The sequence below is a fragment of the Suncus etruscus genome, chromosome 6 (assembly GCF_024139225.1).
Source record: "Suncus etruscus isolate mSunEtr1 chromosome 6, mSunEtr1.pri.cur, whole genome shotgun sequence".
NCBI classification, from domain to species: domain Eukaryota; kingdom Metazoa; phylum Chordata; class Mammalia; order Eulipotyphla; family Soricidae; genus Suncus; species Suncus etruscus.
This window is the reverse complement of record NC_064853.1, coordinates 32060380-32079509: the sequence shown is the minus strand read 5'-3', so window position 1 is coordinate 32079509 and position 19130 is coordinate 32060380. Positions and strand designations below refer to the sequence as shown.

Below are 19130 nucleotides of genomic sequence, written 5' to 3'. Positions count from 1 at the left end.
AGTCATTCATTCCTAAAATTCTCTTCATCTTGAAAAACTGAAACACTGGGGCCAGAGAGATGGCATGGAGGTAAGGTGTTTGCCTTTCATGCAGAAGGACGGTGGTTCAAATCCTGGCATCCCATATGGACCCCTGTGCCTGCCAGGATCAATTTCTGAGCACAGAGCCAGGATTAACCCCTGAGCGCTGCAGGGTGTGACCACACCCCCCCAAAAAAAACAACAAACAAAAAAAAAAAGAAAAACTGAAACAACATACATATTAAAAGTAATTTCCCAAATCTCTCTTCTGCTCAACCTTTGCCAATGTTTCCTGCTTTTATGATTTTTTTTTTTTTTGTGTGTGTGGTTTTTGGGTCACACCCGGCAGTGCTCAGGGGTTATTCCTGGCACCAGGCTCAGAAATTGCTCCTGGCAGGCACGGGGGACCATATGGGGCGCCGGGATTTGAACCGATGACCTCCTGCATGAAAGGCAAACGCCTTACCTCCATGCTATCTCTCCAGCCCCTGCTTTTATGATTTTTTTTTTTTTTTTTTTTTTGCTTTTTGGGCCACACCCGGTGATGCTCAGGGGTTACTCCTGGCTATGCGCTCAGAAGTTGCTCCTGGCTTGGGGGACCATATGGAGCGCCGGGGGATCGAACCGCGGTCCGTCCAAGGCAAGCGCGGGCAAGGCAGGCACCTTACCTCTAGCGCCACCGCCCGGCCCCTGCTTTTATGATTTTTAACTACTATAAATACCTTATAATTAGAATCATATAGTATTGGGGGAGGGGTTTCCCAAGCAGTAATTAGATGGACATTCATAGTTATTCTTGCCCACCTGGGCCAGAGATTAAATGTAAGGGCCTGAGGATACAGTGCTGCTTGGGCCCTGCAGTATCAGGAGATATCTGGTGCTTGCAGATCTCCAGAGCCAGCAATGCTCAAGGACGTCCAGGGCTGCCTCTGCAATGTTAAGGCGGCAGACATCAAAACTAGGGTTGCCCACATGCAAGGCATGTACTATCACTCTGTACTATCATGTACTCATGTACTATCAACCCCTGTACTATCACTCTGGCCCTTATAGAGTATTATTATGAATAATAAGAATGGTTTAGGGGCCGGAGAGATAGCACAGCAGTAGTATGTTTGCCTGGCATGCGGCTAACCCAGGATGGATGGTGGTTCAAATCCTGGCATCCCATAGGGTTCCCTGAGCCTGCCAGGGGTGATTTCTAAGCACAGAGCCTGAATAACCCCTGAGTGCCACCAGATGTGACTCAAAAACCAAAACCTAAAATAAAATAAAATAAAATAAAAATAATGGTTTAAAAAGACTGACAAGCAGGGCCGGAGAGATGGCAGGAGGGAAGGCGTTTGCCCTTCATGCAGAAGGTCATTGGTTTGAATCCCAGCATCCTATATGGTCCCCTGAGCCTGCCAGGAGCGACTTCTGAGCATGGAGCCAGGAGTAACCCCTGAGTGCTGCCGGGTGTGACCCAAAAACAAAACAAAACAAAACAAAAAGACTAACAAGCAGAGCAATCAGAACACAACAGTCTTACATTGGAATAACTAACAATGACAGACTATCCATAAACTCAATTCCAGGTGGATTACAAATATAAATGTAAATGGAAAATCTATAAAACAAAAAAGGTATAGATCATCATGACTTTGAAGTAGGAAAAAATTTTTTTTTTTTTTTTGGAAAGAATTTCTTTATAAAGATATAAAAAGGGGCCTAGGAGATAGCTCAAAGATCTGGAGTACATAGTTTGCATGCAGGAGTCTCAGTTTTATTCCCTGGCATCATATGAACCCCTAAATAATGAGTAAAACCAGAATTGAATCAGGATTTATCAACAACAGAAAAGAAACCAAGGGGCCAAAGTGATTGCCTTGCATGCAGCCAATTGGGGTTTGATCCCCGAAATCCCAGATAGTCTCCCAAGCCTGCCACGAGTGATTTCCAAGTGCAGAGCCAGGAGTAAACTCTGAATGCCTCTAGGTGTGGCCCAGTAAAGCAAAAACAAAACAAAAAACTCCACACAAATAAAGACATTGAAGTGATAATACAGCAGGTAGGGCACTTGTCTTACACATAACTGTTTGGTCCCCAAATCCCATTAGGTCTCTGGTAACCATCAGAATTAATTCCTAAATGCAAGCAGGTGTTTCCCAAAAACAAAACAAAACAAACAAAAATAAATAAAGGAAGATTGAGGTTGGAAAAGTAGTACAGCAGATAAAGTGCTTGCCTTGCACGTAGCTAATCCGGTTCAATCCCTGGCGCTTCATATAGTTCCCTGAGCCTACCAGGAATGATCCCTAAGCACAGAGCCAGGAGTAAGCCCTGAACACAGCCTAATGTGGCCCAGATAAACAAAATAAATTAATAAATGCCAGCAAAAATTTTGGTGCCATATTTTATAGAAAACTTTTCAATAAAATAAAATATGAGGGATCTGTCTTGATACAATATCTCTATGGTCTAAAATATTTAATATCTGATATTTTCTGTCTTTCATTTATTTAATAAATATTTATTAAGTTAATTTATATCAATATATATTCCATAATACCTAGCAACACATATATGTTGCTATATATGTATATATAAATAAATATATAAATGTGTGGCATGTAAGAAAGCAATCAATTTAGGGCCAGTGATATAGTTCAGCAATAGAACACTTGCCTTGCATGTGTGAGGTTCTGAGTTTTAATCCCAGGCAACAACAACAGTAACAATAACAACACAGCCACACAAAAAGCTAAGGAAGAATAAAGCTTTTTTATAGCTATAAACTAATGAGGGAAACAAAATATTTTCATTATTACCTCCAATAGCATAGACCATCCCTCCCAGAACTGCTACTCCCAGTCCACATCGAGCCTGATGAAGTGAAGACACAGTAGTCCAGTATTGGCTAAAGGTGTCAAAACGTTCTACACAGCTGAGGGCTCTGTTATCACTCCAACGTCCTCCCTGCAATCGAGTATATCCACCTGACCAAAGGAAGAAAAAGAGGCATAAAGCAAATCTCTTACTTTTTTGTTGGTTTTGGGCCACGCCCAGAAGTGCTCAGGAGTTAATCTAGGCTCTGTGCTCAGAAATCACTCCTGGCAGGCTCAGGAGACCATATGAAATACCAGGGATCAAACCCGGTAGGTCCCAGGTCAGCTGTGTGCAAGAGGGCAAACGACCTACGATTGTACTATCACTCCGGCCCAAAGGCCCAAATCCCTTACTTTATTTGAGGGGGAAGGGGAGAGAGGGCACAGCCAGCGGCACTCAGGGGTCACTCCTGGCTCTGTGCACAGAAATTGCTCCTGACAGGCTCAGGGACCATATGGGAACTCAGGTTCACCCCGAATTGTTTGCTTGCAAAGCAAATGCCCTATAGCTGTGCTATCACTTCGGCCCTGAAAACCGTTACTTTTGTTTTGTTTTGTTTTTTGGGCCACAACGCTCAGGGGTTATTCCTGCCTATCTGCTCAGAAATCGCTCCTGGTGGGGCCTGAGTGGTGGCACAGAGCGATAAGGCATTTGCCTTGCCCATGATAGCCTAGGACGGAATGTGGTTCGATCCACCGGTGTTCCATATGACCGCCAAGCCAGGAGCAATTTCTAAGCATAGCCAAAAGTAACCCCTGAGCATCACTGGGTGTGGCCCAAAAAACAAACAAACAAAAAAGAAATCTCAGGCCCAGAGAGATAGCACAATCCCATTAAATATTTTCCAAGATACTTTCATTATAACAAGAGACACCATTAGAAGCCATTGCCTTGCACAAGGCAGATCCAAGTTCAATACCCTGGCATCCCATATGATCTCAAGCCTGCCATGAGTAATTTCTGAATGCAAAGTCAGGAGCAACCACTGAGCACTGCCAGATGTGATATAAGAAATAAAAGGGGCCCGGAGAGATAGCACAGCGGCGTTTGCCTTGCAAGCAGCTGATCCAGGACCAAAGGTGGTTGGTTCGAATCCCGGTGTCCCACATGGTCCCCTGTGCCTGCCAGGAGCTATTTCTGAGCAGACAACCAGGAGTAACCCCTGAGCACCGCCGGGTGTGACCCAAAAACCAAAAAAAAAAAAAAAAAGATACGGGCCCGGAGAGATAGCACAGCAGCGGTGTTTGCCTTGCAAGCAGGAGTAACCCCTGAGCACCACCGGGTGTAGCCCAAAAACCAAAAAAGAAAAGAAATCGCTCCTGGTAGCAAGAGGACTATATGGGATGCACGGATTCAAAACACCTTTGGTCCTGGGTTGGCTGCTTGCAAGGCAAATGCCCTACCACTGTGCTATCTCTCTGACCCAAAAACCTTTACTTTTAAACACAGAATTGGTAATAATGAAGCAATTTTATTTATTCATTATAACTATTTTACTGAAAGAGTAAGTGTTTGCAAGCCTGCTCTACATATTCCTTTAATAAGTCCCTTAAGGATCACACATTTAAGATATAAGCTTTACCACTGAGTTACACTGAGTTACCCTCCAGCCCTTATACATCCATTCTTCTTCTTTTTTTTTTTTTTTTGTTTTGTTTTGTTTTTAGGCCACACCCGTCGTTGCTCAGAGGTTACTCCTGGCTGTCTGCTCAGAAATAGCTCCTGGCAGGCACGGGGGACCACATGGGACACCGGGATTCGAACCAACCACGTTTGGTCCTGGATCGGCTGCTTGCAAGGCAAATGCCGCTGTGCTATCTCTCCGGGCCTCCATTCTTCTTTTTTGTTTGTTTGGGGGCAATATCCAGTGGTGCTCAGGAGCTACTCCCAGTTCTGTGCTTGGTGATTTCTCCCAGTGGTTCTCAGTGGATCATGTGTTTTGGCCTCTGCATGAATCAAACCATGTGTTCCAGTCCACTGAGTTATCTCTTTGGTGTCACATACATAATTTTTCTTTTTTTTTTTTCTTTTAATTTGCGGAAGGTGGTGGGGATGTTGGGCTACACCTGGTGGTGCTCTTGTCTTAGAAATCACTCTTGGTGGGCCCGGGGACCATATATAGAATGCTGGGGATTGAGCTCTAGTTGGCTGCATGCAAGCAATTTCCCTACCCACTATACAATAGCTCTGGCCCCCATAATCTTTTTTTTTGGGGGGGGGGGCACACCCGCTGATGCTCAGGGGTTACTCCTCTCCTGGCTCTGCGCTTAGAAATTTCTCCTGGCTTAGGGGACCATATGGGACACTGAGGGATCCAACTGTGGTTAATCCTACGTTAATGTGGGCAAGGCAAATACCTTAACGTTTGTGCCAACGCTCCGGCCCCAATCCCCTAATTCTTTTTTTTTTTTTTTTTTTTGGTTTTTGGGCCACACCCTGTGACGCTCAGGGGTTACTCCTGGCTATGCGCTCAGAAGTTGCTCCTGGCTTCTTGGGGGACCATATGGGACGCCGGGGGATCGAACCGCAGTCCGTCCTAGGCTAGCGCAGGCAAGGCAGGCACCTTACCTCCAGCGCCACCGCCCGGCCCCAATCAATCCCCTAATTCTTAAATCTGACATTTCTTGGGGCCAAAGAGATAGCACAAAGGTAGGGCATTTGCCTTACAAGCAGCCAACCCAGGACCCAGGATCAATGGTGGTTCGAATCCCGGCATCCCATATGGTCCCCTGTGCCTGCCAGGAGTGATTTCTGAGCAGAGAGCCAGGAGTAACCCCTGAGCATCACTGGGTGTGGCCCCCCCCCAAAAAAAATCTGTCATTTCTTTAAAGATTATTACTAGTGTGAAACAAAGTTAACCTGCATCCTATAATCTGGTTCTAGTTAAAGCAGAATTATTAGAGAAATTGTAATGTTAGAAGTTGCTTATCTGTCTAGTTATGTTTCATTATTATGGGGCTGGAGCAAGGAAGGGTGCTAGACTTGCATGCAGCCTATCCTAATTCAATCCTTGGCACCCCATATGGTTTCCTGAGCACCTCCAGGAACAATTCCTGAGTGCAGAGCCAAGAGTAACTGCTGAGCATTGCTGGGTGTGAATGAAAAACTAAAAATATAGGGGTGTCAGTATGGGGTTAAAGAGATAGTACAGAAGGTTGGGCACCTTGCCTAGCATGCAAATTTAATCCTCAGCATTGCATATGGGCTCCTGAGCACCAAGTCAGGACACAGCAAGGTGTAACCCCTAAACAAACAAACAAAACAGTGAACTAAAAAAAAAAAAAAAAGTGAACAGACCCGGAGAGATAGCACAGCTGTGTTTGCCTTGCAAGCAGCCGATCCAGGACCAAAAGGTGATTGGTTCGAATCCTGGTGTCCCATATGGTACCTTGTGCCTGCCAGGAGCTATTTCTGAGCAGACAGCCAGGAGTAACCCCTGAGCACTGCCGGGTGTGGCCCAAATACCAAAAAAAAAAAAAAAAAAAAAAGTGAACTTAATTTCTCTGTACAACCCATCATTTAAAAAAGATTTAGTGGGGGCTAGAGAGATAGCACAGCGGTAGGGTGTATGCCTCGCATGCAGCAGACCCCAGAGGGACCCAATTCGATTCCCAGAATCTCATATAGTTCCCCAGACTGCCAGGGAGATTTCTGAGTGCAGAGCCAGGAGTAACCCCTGAGCACTGCTGGGTGTGGCCCAAAAACTAATCAAGTAATAAATAAATGAAGTTTTTTTTATAAATAAAATTTCTTTTTTTTTTTTTTTTGGTTTTTGGGCCACACCCGGTGACGCTCAGGGGTTACTCCTGGCTATGCGCTCAGAAGTCGCTCCTGGCTTGGGGGACCATATGGGACGCCGGGGGATCGAACAGCGGTCCGTCCTAGGTTAGCGCAGGCAAGGCAGGCACCTTACCCCCAGCGCCACCGCCCGGCCCCTCTTTTTTTTTTTTTTTTTTTTTTTTTTTTTTGGTTTTTGGGTCACACCTGGCGATGCTCAGGGGTTACTCCTGGTTGTCTGCTCAGAAATAGCTCCTGGCAGGCACGGGGACCATATGGGATACCGGGATTCAAACCAACCACCTTTGGTCCTGGATAGGCTGCTTGAAAGGCAAACGCCACTGTGCTATCTCTCTGGGCCCTAAATAAAGTTTTTTAAAAATAATAAAAAATAAAAAAGATTGGGGCCAGAGAGATAGCACAGCGGCTTTTGCCTTGCAAGCAGCCAACTCAAAACCTAAGGTGGTTGGTTCAAATCCCGGCGTCCCATATGGTCCCCCGTGCCTGCCAGGAGCTATTTCTGAGCAGATAGCCAGGAGTAACCCCTGAGCACCACCGGGTGTGGCCCAAAAACCAAAAAAACAAACAAACAAAAAAAGATTTAGCATGACAAAAATTATATATTTGTGCTACAGCTTATATAAGTTATATAAATATTTACATATTCAAATTATATTATTAAGTTTACTATAATATATATTTTTGTTTTTTGGCTGACACCCAGTGACCTCCAGGCTTACTTCTGGCTCTGCACTCAAAATCACTCCTGGCAGTGCTCACAGGACCATATGGGATGCTGGGGATTGAACCCAAGTCTACCACATACAAGTCAGTGCCTTACACACTATACTATCTAAAATTCCAGGCCCCAAATAGCATTTATTGAGACAACTATTTGATGGTAACTAGGTAACCTATGAAACCTAATAATTTTTATATATTTATTTATTTATTTTTGGTTTTTTAGTAACACCTGGTGGCACTCAGGGGTTACTCCTGGCTCTGCGCTTAGAAATCGCTTCTGGGGGCCGGGAAGGTGGCGCTAGAGATAAGGTGTCTGCCTTGTAAGCGCTAGCCAAGGAACGGACCGCGGTTCAATCCCCCGGCGTCCCATATGGTTCCCCCAAGCCAGGGGCAATTTCTGAGCGCTTAGCCAGGAGTATCCCCTGAGCGTCAAACGGGTGTGGCCCCAAACCCAAAAAAAAAAAAAAAACATTAAAAAAAAAAAAAAAAAAAAAAAAGAAATCGCTTCTGGTGGCTCTGGGGAAACATGGAATGCCGGGATTTGAACCACCATCTGTCCTGGGTCAGCTGCATGCAAGGCAAATGCCCTACCGCCGTGCTATTTCTCCGGCCTCTGAAACCTAATAGTTTAAATAAAAGAATAACATGTCACATAGGTAGCTTTGGGGGCAGAGGATAAAGCTCACTGGCAAAGCTTTTGCATGGCAATGACACCTACTTTTGATCTTGGATACTACAAAAAAGAAAAATTGTTTTTTTTGTTTTTTTTTTGGTTTTTGGGCCACACTCATTTGACGCTCAGGGGTTACTCCTGGCTATGCACTCAGAAATCGCCCCTGGCTTGGGGGACCATATGGGACACCGGGGATCGAACCGCGGTCCGTCCTACGCTAGCGCTTGCAAGGCAGACACCTTACCTCTAGCGCCACCTTCCCGGCCCCAAAAGAAAAATTGTTAATCTTAGGTATATATACTGTATTTGTTTTTGTTTTTGTTTTTTTTTGGTTTTTGGGCCACACCCGTTTGACGCTCAGGGGTTACTCCTGGCTAAGTGCTCAGAAATTGCCCTTGGCTTGGGGGGACCATATGGGACGCCGGGGGATCGAACCGCGGTCCGTTCCTTGGCTAGCGCTTACAAGGCAGACACCTTATCTCTAGCGCCACCTTCCCGGCCCCTATATACTGTATTTGTAAACACAATTTGTTTATTTTTAATTTGTTGTTGTGGAGGAATACCCTGTGGTGCTCTGGGATCATTCTTGCTCTGTGGTTAAAAATTCCTCCTCCAGGGGGCCGGAGAGATAGCATGGAGGTAAAGTGTTTGCCTTTCATGCAGGAGGTCATCGGTTCAAATCCCGGTGCCCCATATGGTCCCCTGTGCCTGCCAGGAGCAATTTCTGAGCCTGGAGCCAGGAATAACCCCTGAGCACTGCTGGGTGTGACCCAAAAACCAAAAAAAAAAAAAAAAAAAAAAAAAAGAATTCCTCCTAGTAGTGCTCAGTGGGACCATATATGGCGCTGGAAAATGAATCCAAGTCAGCTTCATGTAGAGAAAGTACCGTACCTGCTGTACTATCACTCTGGCCCCTATAAACACAATTTAAAATACATATTCTTTTCTTTTCTTTTTTCTTTTGGTTTTTGGGTCACACCCGGCAGCGCTCAAGGGTTACTCTGTACTCTACACTCAGAAATCGCTCCTGGCAGGCTCGGGGACCATATGGGATGCCAGGATTAGAACCACCGTCCTTCTGCATGCAAGGTAAACACCTTACCTCCATGCTATCTCTCTGGCCTCCTGAAATACATATTCTATATGTAAAATTGAACATGGGCCCGGAGAGATAGCACAGTGGTGTTTGCCTTGCAAGCAGCTTATCCAGGACCAAAGGTGGTTGGTTCGAATCCTGGTGTCCCATATGGTCTCCCGTGCCTGCCAGGAGCTATTTCTGAGCAGACAGCCAGGAGTAACCCCTGAGCACCGCTGGGTGTGGCCCAAAAACCACAAAAAAAAAAAAAAAAAAAAAAGTAAAATTGAACATGTATATTCGACACGACTGCATATTCTAGTATATACAAATAAAAATAAAATATTAATATACAACAATACAGAGCCAGAATGATAGTACAGTGGCAGGGCAGGGTTTGTTGCCTTGCATGTGGCTGACCCAAGACAGACCCGGTTAGATCCCCAGCATCCCGATATATGGTCCTCCGAGCCTGCCAGGAACAATTTCTGAGTGCAGAGCCAGGAGTAACCCCTGAGCACTGCCAGGTGTGGCCCCAAAACCAAAATAAACAAAATACTACAATAATATAGTCTTTAGGCTCAACCTAAAAAATATATTTCCCGGGCCCGGAGAGATAGCACAGCGGCGTTTGCCTTGCAAGCAGCCGATCCAGGACCAAAGGTGGTTGGTTCAAATCCTGGTGTCCCATATGGTCCCCCGTGCCTGCCAGGAGCTATTTCTGAGCACAGCCAGGAGTAACCCCTGAGCACCGCTGGGTGTAGCCAAAAAAAAAAAAAAATTCCCAGTGCCAGAGAGATAGCATGGACGTAAGGTGTTTGCCTTGCATTCAGAAGGACGGTGGATCATATCCAGGTATCCCATATGGTTCCCTGTGCCTGCCAGGAGCAATTTCTGAGCGTAGAGCCAGGAGTAACCCCTGAGCGCTGCCAGGTGTGACCCTCCCCCAAAAAACCCAAAAACCAACAACAACAAATATATATATATATTTCCCATTACTTTTCTTACCTACTGCATACAGGTATTTTCTTGCTTTTTTGCGTGGTCGAACCTTAGATGTCTGCAGAAAACTACAAAACTTGTTCTCTTTGGAAGATTTGCATAACTCACAGTATTCTTTCAAAAGTGTTTGCAATGCAACACGAAGATTAAAGTCAGATATGCCTAAAACAATATTTAAACAGATAATATTAAAACAAAATTTAAATATTGAAGTAATATCTTTCCATAATGATACAATTAATTAAAACAACATGATTCATCAATGATATTTATTTCCTATAATTTTTTTTGGTATTTGGGTCACACCCAGCAGCGCTCACGGGTTACTCCTGGCTCTACACTCAGAAATCACTCCTGGCATACTTGGAGGATCATATAGGATGCCAGGATTCAAACCATCATCCTTCAGCATGCAAGACAAACACCCTACCTCCATGCCATCTTCTGGCCCTATTTCCTATATTATTTAATCAATGCTTCTAAAGAGTATATTTCCTTTTTTGTTTGTTTGTTTTTGGGCCACACCCGGTAATGCTCAGAAGTTGCTCCTGGCTTGGGGGACCATATGGGATGCCGGGGGATCGAACCGCGGTCCATCCAAGGCTAGCGCAGGCAAGGCAGGCACCTTACCTCTAGCGCCATCGCCCGGCCCCAAGAGTATATATTTCCTTAAATATTTTTAGATGATGCCTTGCAGGGGGCCAGAGAGAAAGTACCATGATAGAGAACTTGCCTTGCACTTAGATGACCTGGGTTTGATCCCTTGCACCCCTTATAGTCTCTTGAGCACCCTCTGGAGTGATTCCTGAGCGCAGAGCTATAAGTGACTTCTGAGCAACACCAGATATAGCAAAAAATAAATCCCCAGACAAACAAGCAAAATAATGCTTTATAGGAGCACATGCTTTACATGTACAAGGCCTGACACTGACTACTAACAACCCCCAAAATATGCTTCATGACAGCCTATTTAAAACCATATGTCTGAGGATTTCTAAATAAAAATGGCAAAGTGAAACAGGATCACAATTATCTAATGAATTTTTTTTCTACGCCTTACCACCATGCTATCTCTCTGGCCCCTTTTCTAATGAATTTTTAAAAATTTATTTAAAAAAAGTATTTATTCGGACTGGAGAGATAGCACAGCAGCATTTGCCTTGCGAGCAGCAGATCCAGGACCTAAGGTGGTTGGTTCAAATCCCACATATGGTCCCCTGTGCCTGCCAGGGGCGATTTCTGAGTGTAAAGCCAGGAGTAACCCCTGAGCAATGCTGGGTGTGACCCAAAAACAAAACAAAACAAAAAAGTAGTTAAAGCAGGGACCAGAAAGATAGCACAGCAGTAGGGCGTTTGCCTTGCAGGTGGCCAAACCCAGGATGAACCCAGGTTTGAATCCCTGGCATTCTCATATGGTCCCGAGCCTGCTAGGAACAATTTCTTTTCTTTTTTTTTTTTTTTTCTTTTGGGCCACACCCGTTTGACGCTCAGGGGTTACTCCTGGCTATGCACTCAGAAATCGCTCCTGGCTTGAGTGACCATATGGGATGCTAGGGAATCGAACCGTGGTCTGTCCTAGGTTAGTGTGTGCAAAGCAAATGACCTACCACTTGCACCACTGCTCGGGCCCTCAGGAGTGATTTCTGAGCACAGAGCCAGGAGTAAACCCTGAGTAATACCAGGTGTGGCCTCAAAACCAAAAAAAAAAAGTTAAAGAGACAAAATATCTCACTATATGAAGCCCATCACCTAAAAAGACTTTGAGCATGGTTAATAGAAAGTAGAATATCCTTGAAAAAAGGGTTCTCTGATTGAGAACTTTTACTGAGACCATGAAGAAAGACTTTGGGGTTAGACAACTTAATATGTCCAAAGTCTGTAGCTGGTTTATGCCAGGATGTTCCATGGATAAGGTCTCCCTGTTTTTAGGCCAAAGGTTTTCCCTTTCTATTTTCCCCAATTTTTGCTGCACCTATGCAAAAAAAGCTGCCCTCCGTTTTTTTTTTTTTCTTCTTCTTTTCTATTTTTTTTTCTTTTTTATCTTTTAAATAGGGGTCCTGCCTTTTTCATAGAACTTTGGGACACGTATTACTTTGTTTTACCTCATATTTCTGCATTTTTCTATAAAAGTAAGAAGAAAGAAGAAAAGATGAGTCAGGGGCCAAGTGGTCTCTGGTGAACTGGTGGGGATAAAAACGGGGATAAAAAAAACCAAAAACTTAAATGGCCCTGCATACTGGCAGGCCAGGGGGCAGAGTAGTGGTATAGGATGCACTTTGGGATCTTTGGTGAGGTATGTCACTACTGGTGGAGGGAATGGCCCTGATTCACTGTAGATTTGAAACTATGAAGGACTTTGTAGATCACAATGGTGTCAATAAAATAAAAATTGAAAAAGAAAAAGAAAAAGGGTTATCACCTGAGAAGGTAAACTGGAGATATAAGTCAACGTGTGTACAATTGGCAAACTTTAAGATAAGGACCTAATGGAAAGGATTTTTGGAGGAAGACAGTGAAATCTGGAATTGAACCAAATGCCTCAAATATGCAATCCAATATTCCACTGCTAAATATATTCACAGTCCAAACAAAGTATGTTATAATTTGTGCTAAGGTACAACGTTTGCTAACAAAGAAACATGTCTTTTTTTTGGCAGTAAGGGTATTGGCCACATTTGGCAATGCTCAGGGGTGTTGATGTAATGGCAGTTAGACTTGGACACGCCCCTTGGATACCCTCACTGTAGACAGTTGAACCTGGACATGCTCTCTTGTCATACTGAATATAAAAGAAAAAACTTGGACCTATATAATGGGGGTCTAGAATAGTGTCCAGAGCAGTGCCAAGGCGGGGGTGGGGGGTTGAAGGGTAATAAATCAGCAGAGATATGATGCCTGCTTTCTATCTATTCCTTTCTCTTTCTTGCACCAGGGCCTCCCCCACCAACCTTTGGCAGGTAAATTTCCATCTATCTGTCCCTCTCTCTCAGAAACCACTGGGCAGCAGTGGCAGGCCTCAGACTTTAGGAGGAATAAAAAGTATACTTGGTTTCTACTTCTCTCTTCTCTTCTCTCTCTGTCTCTCTCTCACTATCTTATCTCTCTCTCCTGGAATGGCAGTCACTACGTAATGTTGACATCCCTGGGTGGGCATAAGGCCCTACCCAGCACCCCACAGACCCTGTGATCCACCAGGCCCTGGCTGCCTTGGGCTCTTGCAGCCATGCAGCAGGCGACTTGCAGCTTGCCATAGTAATCTACTGGATAATGGAGAATTTCTACATAGGAGTTTCTTCTGGCTCTACACTCAGGAACTATTGGTGGTGCTGGGAAACTATATATGATGCCCAGAATTGAACCCATATCAGCCATGTGCAAAACAAGCCCCCTACTCACTGTACTATTTATCTCTCTGGCCCCAAGAAATGTATCAGTCTTATCCCTATATTCTGAAGCAATACTAATAAAAAAAGTTAATTAATACAAAGTTATTGATAGTTGAGTTTTAGACACTTAATGTTCTAGCACTAATCCTACCACCAGTATCAATTTGCTTCCACTAGTATTCCTATATTCTCAGCGATATCATTTCTTTTTTTTTTTTTTTTTTTTTTTTTGTGGTTTTGGGGTCACACCCGGCAGTGCTCAGGGGATACTCCTGGCTCCATGCTCAGAAATTGCTCCTGGCAGGCACGGGGGACCATATGGGACACGGGGATTCAAACTGATGACCTTCTGCATGAAAGGCAAACACCTTACCTCCATGCTATCTCTCCGGCCCCTAGCGATATCATTTCTTGGCATCTACACCAAGAGCCCTAAAAGATTCACTCAAGGGACCAGAGCAATTTGCCTTGCACGCGGCCACCACAGAAAGGACCCCTGTTCAAATCCCAGCATCCCCATATGGTCCCCCAAGCCTGTCAGGAGCGATGCTGGGTGTGACCCAAAACAAAACAAAACAAAATAAAAAGATTCACTCAAAAGATGTTTAAATTCCTTTGGTCAAGGATCAGAGAGATAGTAGGGCAGATAAGGCACTTGCTTGCAGGTGGCACACTCAGGTTCAATTTCTGGCACCCTCTATGATTCCCCAAGCCTAGCTAAGAGTGATTCTTTTTTTTTTTTTTTTTTGGGCCACACCCGGCGGTGCTGAGGGGTTACTCCTGGCTGTCTGCTCAGAAATAGCTCCTGGCAGGCACGGGGGACCATATGGGACACCGGGATTCGAACCAACCACCTTTGGTCCTGGATCGGCTGCTTGCAAGGCAAACACCGCTGTGCTATCTCTCCGGGCCTGCTAAGAGTGATTCTTGACCTCAGGGCCAGAAGTAAGCTCATTTGGGGTTTGGCCCAAATTTTAAAATAAGTTAACCTACTATCATCAGTGCAGCACTATACATAATAGCCAAGATATAGAAACAATCCAACAATCTAGTGCCCAACAAAATATTAACAAATAATGAAACAATGGCATACTATTCAATTATAAAAAAACAATTTCTGGGGCCGGAGAGATAGCATGGAGATAAGGCGTTTGCCTTTCATGCAGGAGGTCATCGGTTTGAATCCCGGCGTCCCATATGGTCCCCCGTGCCTGCCAGGAGCAATTTCTGAGCATGGAGCCAGGAATAACCCCTGAGCACTGCCGGGTGTGACCCAAAAACCAAAAAAAAAAAAAAAAAAACAATTTCTGTAGTACATTGCTACGAACAAAAAATTAGCAGGTATCATAATATGCAAAAAGAATTAAGGGAGAGGGGGTTAAAGTGACAGCACAGCGGTAGGACGTTTGCCTTGCACATGGCTGACCTAGAATGGACTTGGGGTCTGTCCCCGGCGCCCCATATGGTCCTCCAAGCCAGGAGCGATTTCTGAGTGCATAGCCAGGAGTGTCAATGGGTGTGGCCCCTCTCAAAAAAATGAATCAAGGGAAAAAGATAAAATACTGGATTATCTCTCCTGTTCACCTGAGTTTGCTAAGGGGTCATAAGTGGTGGTAAACAGGAATCTGGAGATACCTATGGAGGGATGCTGACACTGGTGGTGGGTAAGGTTTACATGTGTGGTAAACATTACTATCAACAATATTGAAATTGTGGGGCCAGAGAGTTAGAATGGAGGTAGTGTTTGCCTTGCATGTAGAAGGATGGTGGTTCGAATCCTGCATCCCATATGGTCCCCCGAGCCTGCCAAAAGCGATTTCTGAGTGTAAAGCCAGGAGTAACCCCTGAGCACTTCTGGGTGTGATCCAAAAAAAAAAAAAAATACAATCTTGAAATTGTTTACTAAATTTACTAAAATTTCTTTAAAAAGAGCTCAAAGAGGGCTGGAAAAATAAAGCAGCCCGTAAGGAACTTGCCTTGCACATGACCAACCTAGGTTCAATCTCTAGCACTACAGACAGTCCCCTAAATATTTGAGTACATCTGGGTGTGGTCCAAGTCCTATCCATTAAAAAAATGACTTATTTTTTCAGTTTGCAAACCTAATGAGTATTTAAAAATTATCATTACTTATATATATGTTTATGATGCTGGGCACAGAATCCTAAGCTGGAGAGTTAGCAAAGGGGTTTATGGATGCTCTGTTTTAGACGTTGCCAGCCCTATTCTTCATGCACTGCCAGTAGTAGACTTTGAGCACCACTGGATACAATCTGAATCCCAAATCCAAATAATAATTAAAAAAATTAAATTAGTGGAAATACTGAAATGCTACTGCATAATAATGAAACATATCTTACACAAGTGATCATTCAATGTTATTTAACTGAAAAAATAAAAAAAAAACCTTCATTATCTTTCAGAGAAAAGCTCAATGAATAACTAATTAGATATATTAAAAAATATTTACCTTCTATATACTTTAAAAGCCTCTGAGGAGGTACTAAAGGGAATCGAATTGGATCTAGCACTTCTACTACATGTTTTCTTCTCTTTCCCAGATCTTTCAGAATCCACTGCATTGCAGCTAAGAAGACCTGGTACTCATCCTCAATACTAAGCTCTTCACTTCGCAAAATTTTGATAAGTTGATCTTTTGTAAGTGCCAGGAATTCTTCCCCACTGTGAACTTCCAAGAAATGAACATGAATGTAGTTTTCTGTGAATTCCAAAAGATCATGGCAGGCAATTTGCTCAGAGAACTGAAAGATCCCAATGCAGTTCTGAGGATCAATTTGTTCTTTCAGAAATTCACAGCAAAGATTAACAACTTCAGTCAACTGTAGCATGTCTGCAGCAATAATCAATTCTTGTACATTATTCACACCTATGTTCACTATACCTAAAAAGTAGGGAGGAAAATATCATCAATAAAGTAAAAAACATATAACTTACAGTAAAAAATAATCATTCATTCCACTGATAGGTTAGTATTTGCAAAGTAGACATATATTAAAGAAATTTTATTTATTAAATGTAAATATAAATATATAATTTATATATAAATATATAAATTTAAATAAATAGGCATATATTAAAGGATTTGTAGAAAGAGTATAAATCTAAATAACTATCTATGAAATAACTGGAATTTTTGAAAATTTATAGTAAGCCAAGCCTAACTTATATGCTCATGTCTTTTTTTTTTTGTTTTGTTTTTGGGCCACACCCGGCGTTGCTCAGGGGTTACTCCTGGCTGTCTGCTCAAAAATAGCTCCTGGCAGGCACAGGGGACCATATGGGACACCGGGATTCGAACCAACCACCTTTGGTCCTGGATCGGCTGCTTGCAAGGCAAACGCCGCTGTGCTATCTCTCCGGGCCCTGCTCATGTCTTTTTATATTTTTATATTTATGTCACTTTATACAACCCTAGGGAATTCTGAGAGGCCAGAGAGATAGTATAAAAGGTAGAGTACTTGAATTGCATGATACTATCCTGGGTTTGATCATCGGCACCAAATAATGTCCTCTGAGCACTGCCAGTAGTAGTCCATGAGCACAGAGCAAAGAGTAAGTCCTTAGTCCAGTCAGGTATGGCTCAAAGACCAAAAATTAAATTAAGTTCAAATGTTAAAAAGACAAAAAAGGGGCCGGAGAAATAGCATGGAAGTAAGGCATTTGCCTTGCATGCAGAAGGTCGGTGGTTTGAATCCTGGCAGGCTCGGGGGACCATATGGGATGCCAGGATTCCAACCACTGACTTTCTGCATGCAAGGCAAATGCCTTACCTCCATGCTATCTCTCCAGCCCCTTTTTTGTCTTTTTTTTTTCCTTCGGGCCACACCCATTTGATGCTCAGGGGTTACTCCTGGCTACGTGCTCAGAAATTGCCCCTGGCTTGGGGAGACCATATGGGACACCAGGGGATTGAACCGCAGCCCTTCCTTGGCTAGCGCTTGCAAGGCAGGCACCTTACCTCTAGCGCCACCTCACCCGCCCCCAATTTTTATTCTTAAAAGTGCAAAATGGACTGGAGAGATAGTACAGCAGAAAGCATGCTTGCCTTGTATGCAGCTGACCCAGGTTCAATCCCAGGCATCCCTTATGGTCCCTAAGCACTACCAGGAGTAATTCCTTAGTTCAGTGTCAGGAGTAACCACTGAGTATCACTGGGTATGACAAGGAATGAAGGGAGGGAGGGAGGGAAGAAAGAAGGGAGAGAAGGGTAGAGAAAGGACGGGAGAGAAGGGAAGGAGGAAAGAAAGAAGGGAGAGAAGGTTAGAGAAAGGAAGGGAGGGAGGAGGAAGGGAGGAAGTAAGAAAACACAAAGTGATGGGGCCAGAGAGATAATTCAGTGGACAGGATACATGTGGCTTGATCCTCAGTACCCCATATGGTCCCAAGTCCAATAGAAGTGATCCCTGAGAGCAGATACAGGAGTAAATCCTAAGAACTCTCTATCAGGTGTGGCCCCAAAACAAGAAAGAAAGAAAGAAAGAAAAGAAAGAAAGAAAGAAAAGAAAGAAAGAAAGAAAGAAAGAAAGAAAGAAAGAAAGAAAGAAAGAAAGAAAGAAAGAAAGAAAGAAAGAAAGAAAGAAAGAAAGAAAGAAAGAAAGAAAGAAAGAAAGAAAGAAAGAAAGAAAGAAAGAAAGAAAGAAAGAAAGAAAGAAAGAAAAAGAAAGTATAAAGTGGGGGTTGGGGGGCCAGAGCAGTGGTACAGGGCGTAAGGCATCTGCCTGTGCATGCTAGCCTAGGAAGAACTGCGGTTCGATCCCCCAGCGTCCTATATGGTCCTCCAATCCAGGAGCAATTTCTGAGCGCATAGCCAAGAGTAACCCCTGAGCGTCACCAGGTGTGGCCAAAGAAAAACAAAAACAAAAAAAAAAAATGGGGGTTGGAAAGAATACAGCAAATTGGGTATTTGCCTTGCACATAGCCAACATGGGTTTGGTCCCCCAGAACCCCATATGGTCCCTTAAGTACCGCTAGGGATGATCCTTGAACACAGAGCAGAATTAAACCCTGAGTACATCTAGGTGTGGCCCCCAAACTCCAAAAATAAATCAAAATAAAGCACAAAGTTTAGATATCCTATCTCCAAGTCACAGGATTGAGTTGAAGGGAATGAATTGACATCAATGCCTTTGGGTACTTTTTGGCATGGAGGGTGGGAACTCGCAAGTAGGTCTCACCCCTTGATAATACTCAGCCTGGCTATATAGACTGGTCAGTTCAATGTTCAGGTATAGCAGTGTGGGGGGCTACCAGGGCCTCTCTGATAGGGCCAGGAATCCACTCAAGGCCTCATACACCCAGATATACACTCTAGACCTTTGAGCTATCTTCATAACCCCTAAAGTCTATGCTTTTAACATAAGGTTGTACACATCCAACAAGTTTAGACACTGGGGAGAATAGACAGAGTCCCTATAGTAAATTATGAAAAAGTTATACGTGGGGGCCAGAGAGATAGCATGGAGGTAAGGTGTTTGCCTTGCATGCAGAAGGTCGGTGGTTCAAATCCCGGCATCCCATATGGTCCCCCGAGCCTGCCAGGAGCAATTTCTTTTTTTAGTATATG

The 19130-nt window shown here is 43.9% G+C and overlaps 1 protein-coding gene across 2 annotated transcripts in view; it reads right to left on the bottom strand.

Annotated features, from left to right (window-relative positions):
- Positions 1-19130, bottom strand: part of IPP (intracisternal A particle-promoted polypeptide) — a 50949-nt gene that overhangs the window by 19699 nt on the left and 12120 nt on the right. Inside the window, exons 3-5 of one of the 2 annotated variants that reach the window (XM_049774766.1) lie at positions 16017-16448; positions 10167-10322; positions 2832-2999 (exon numbers count right to left, since the gene is read on the bottom strand). In XM_049774766.1, coding sequence (XP_049630723.1) covers positions 2832-2999; positions 10167-10322; positions 16017-16448 — 756 coding nt within the window. The remainder of the gene's footprint in view (positions 1-2831; positions 3000-10166; positions 10323-16016; positions 16449-19130) is intronic. The other variant, XM_049774767.1, reaches the window with a different exon arrangement.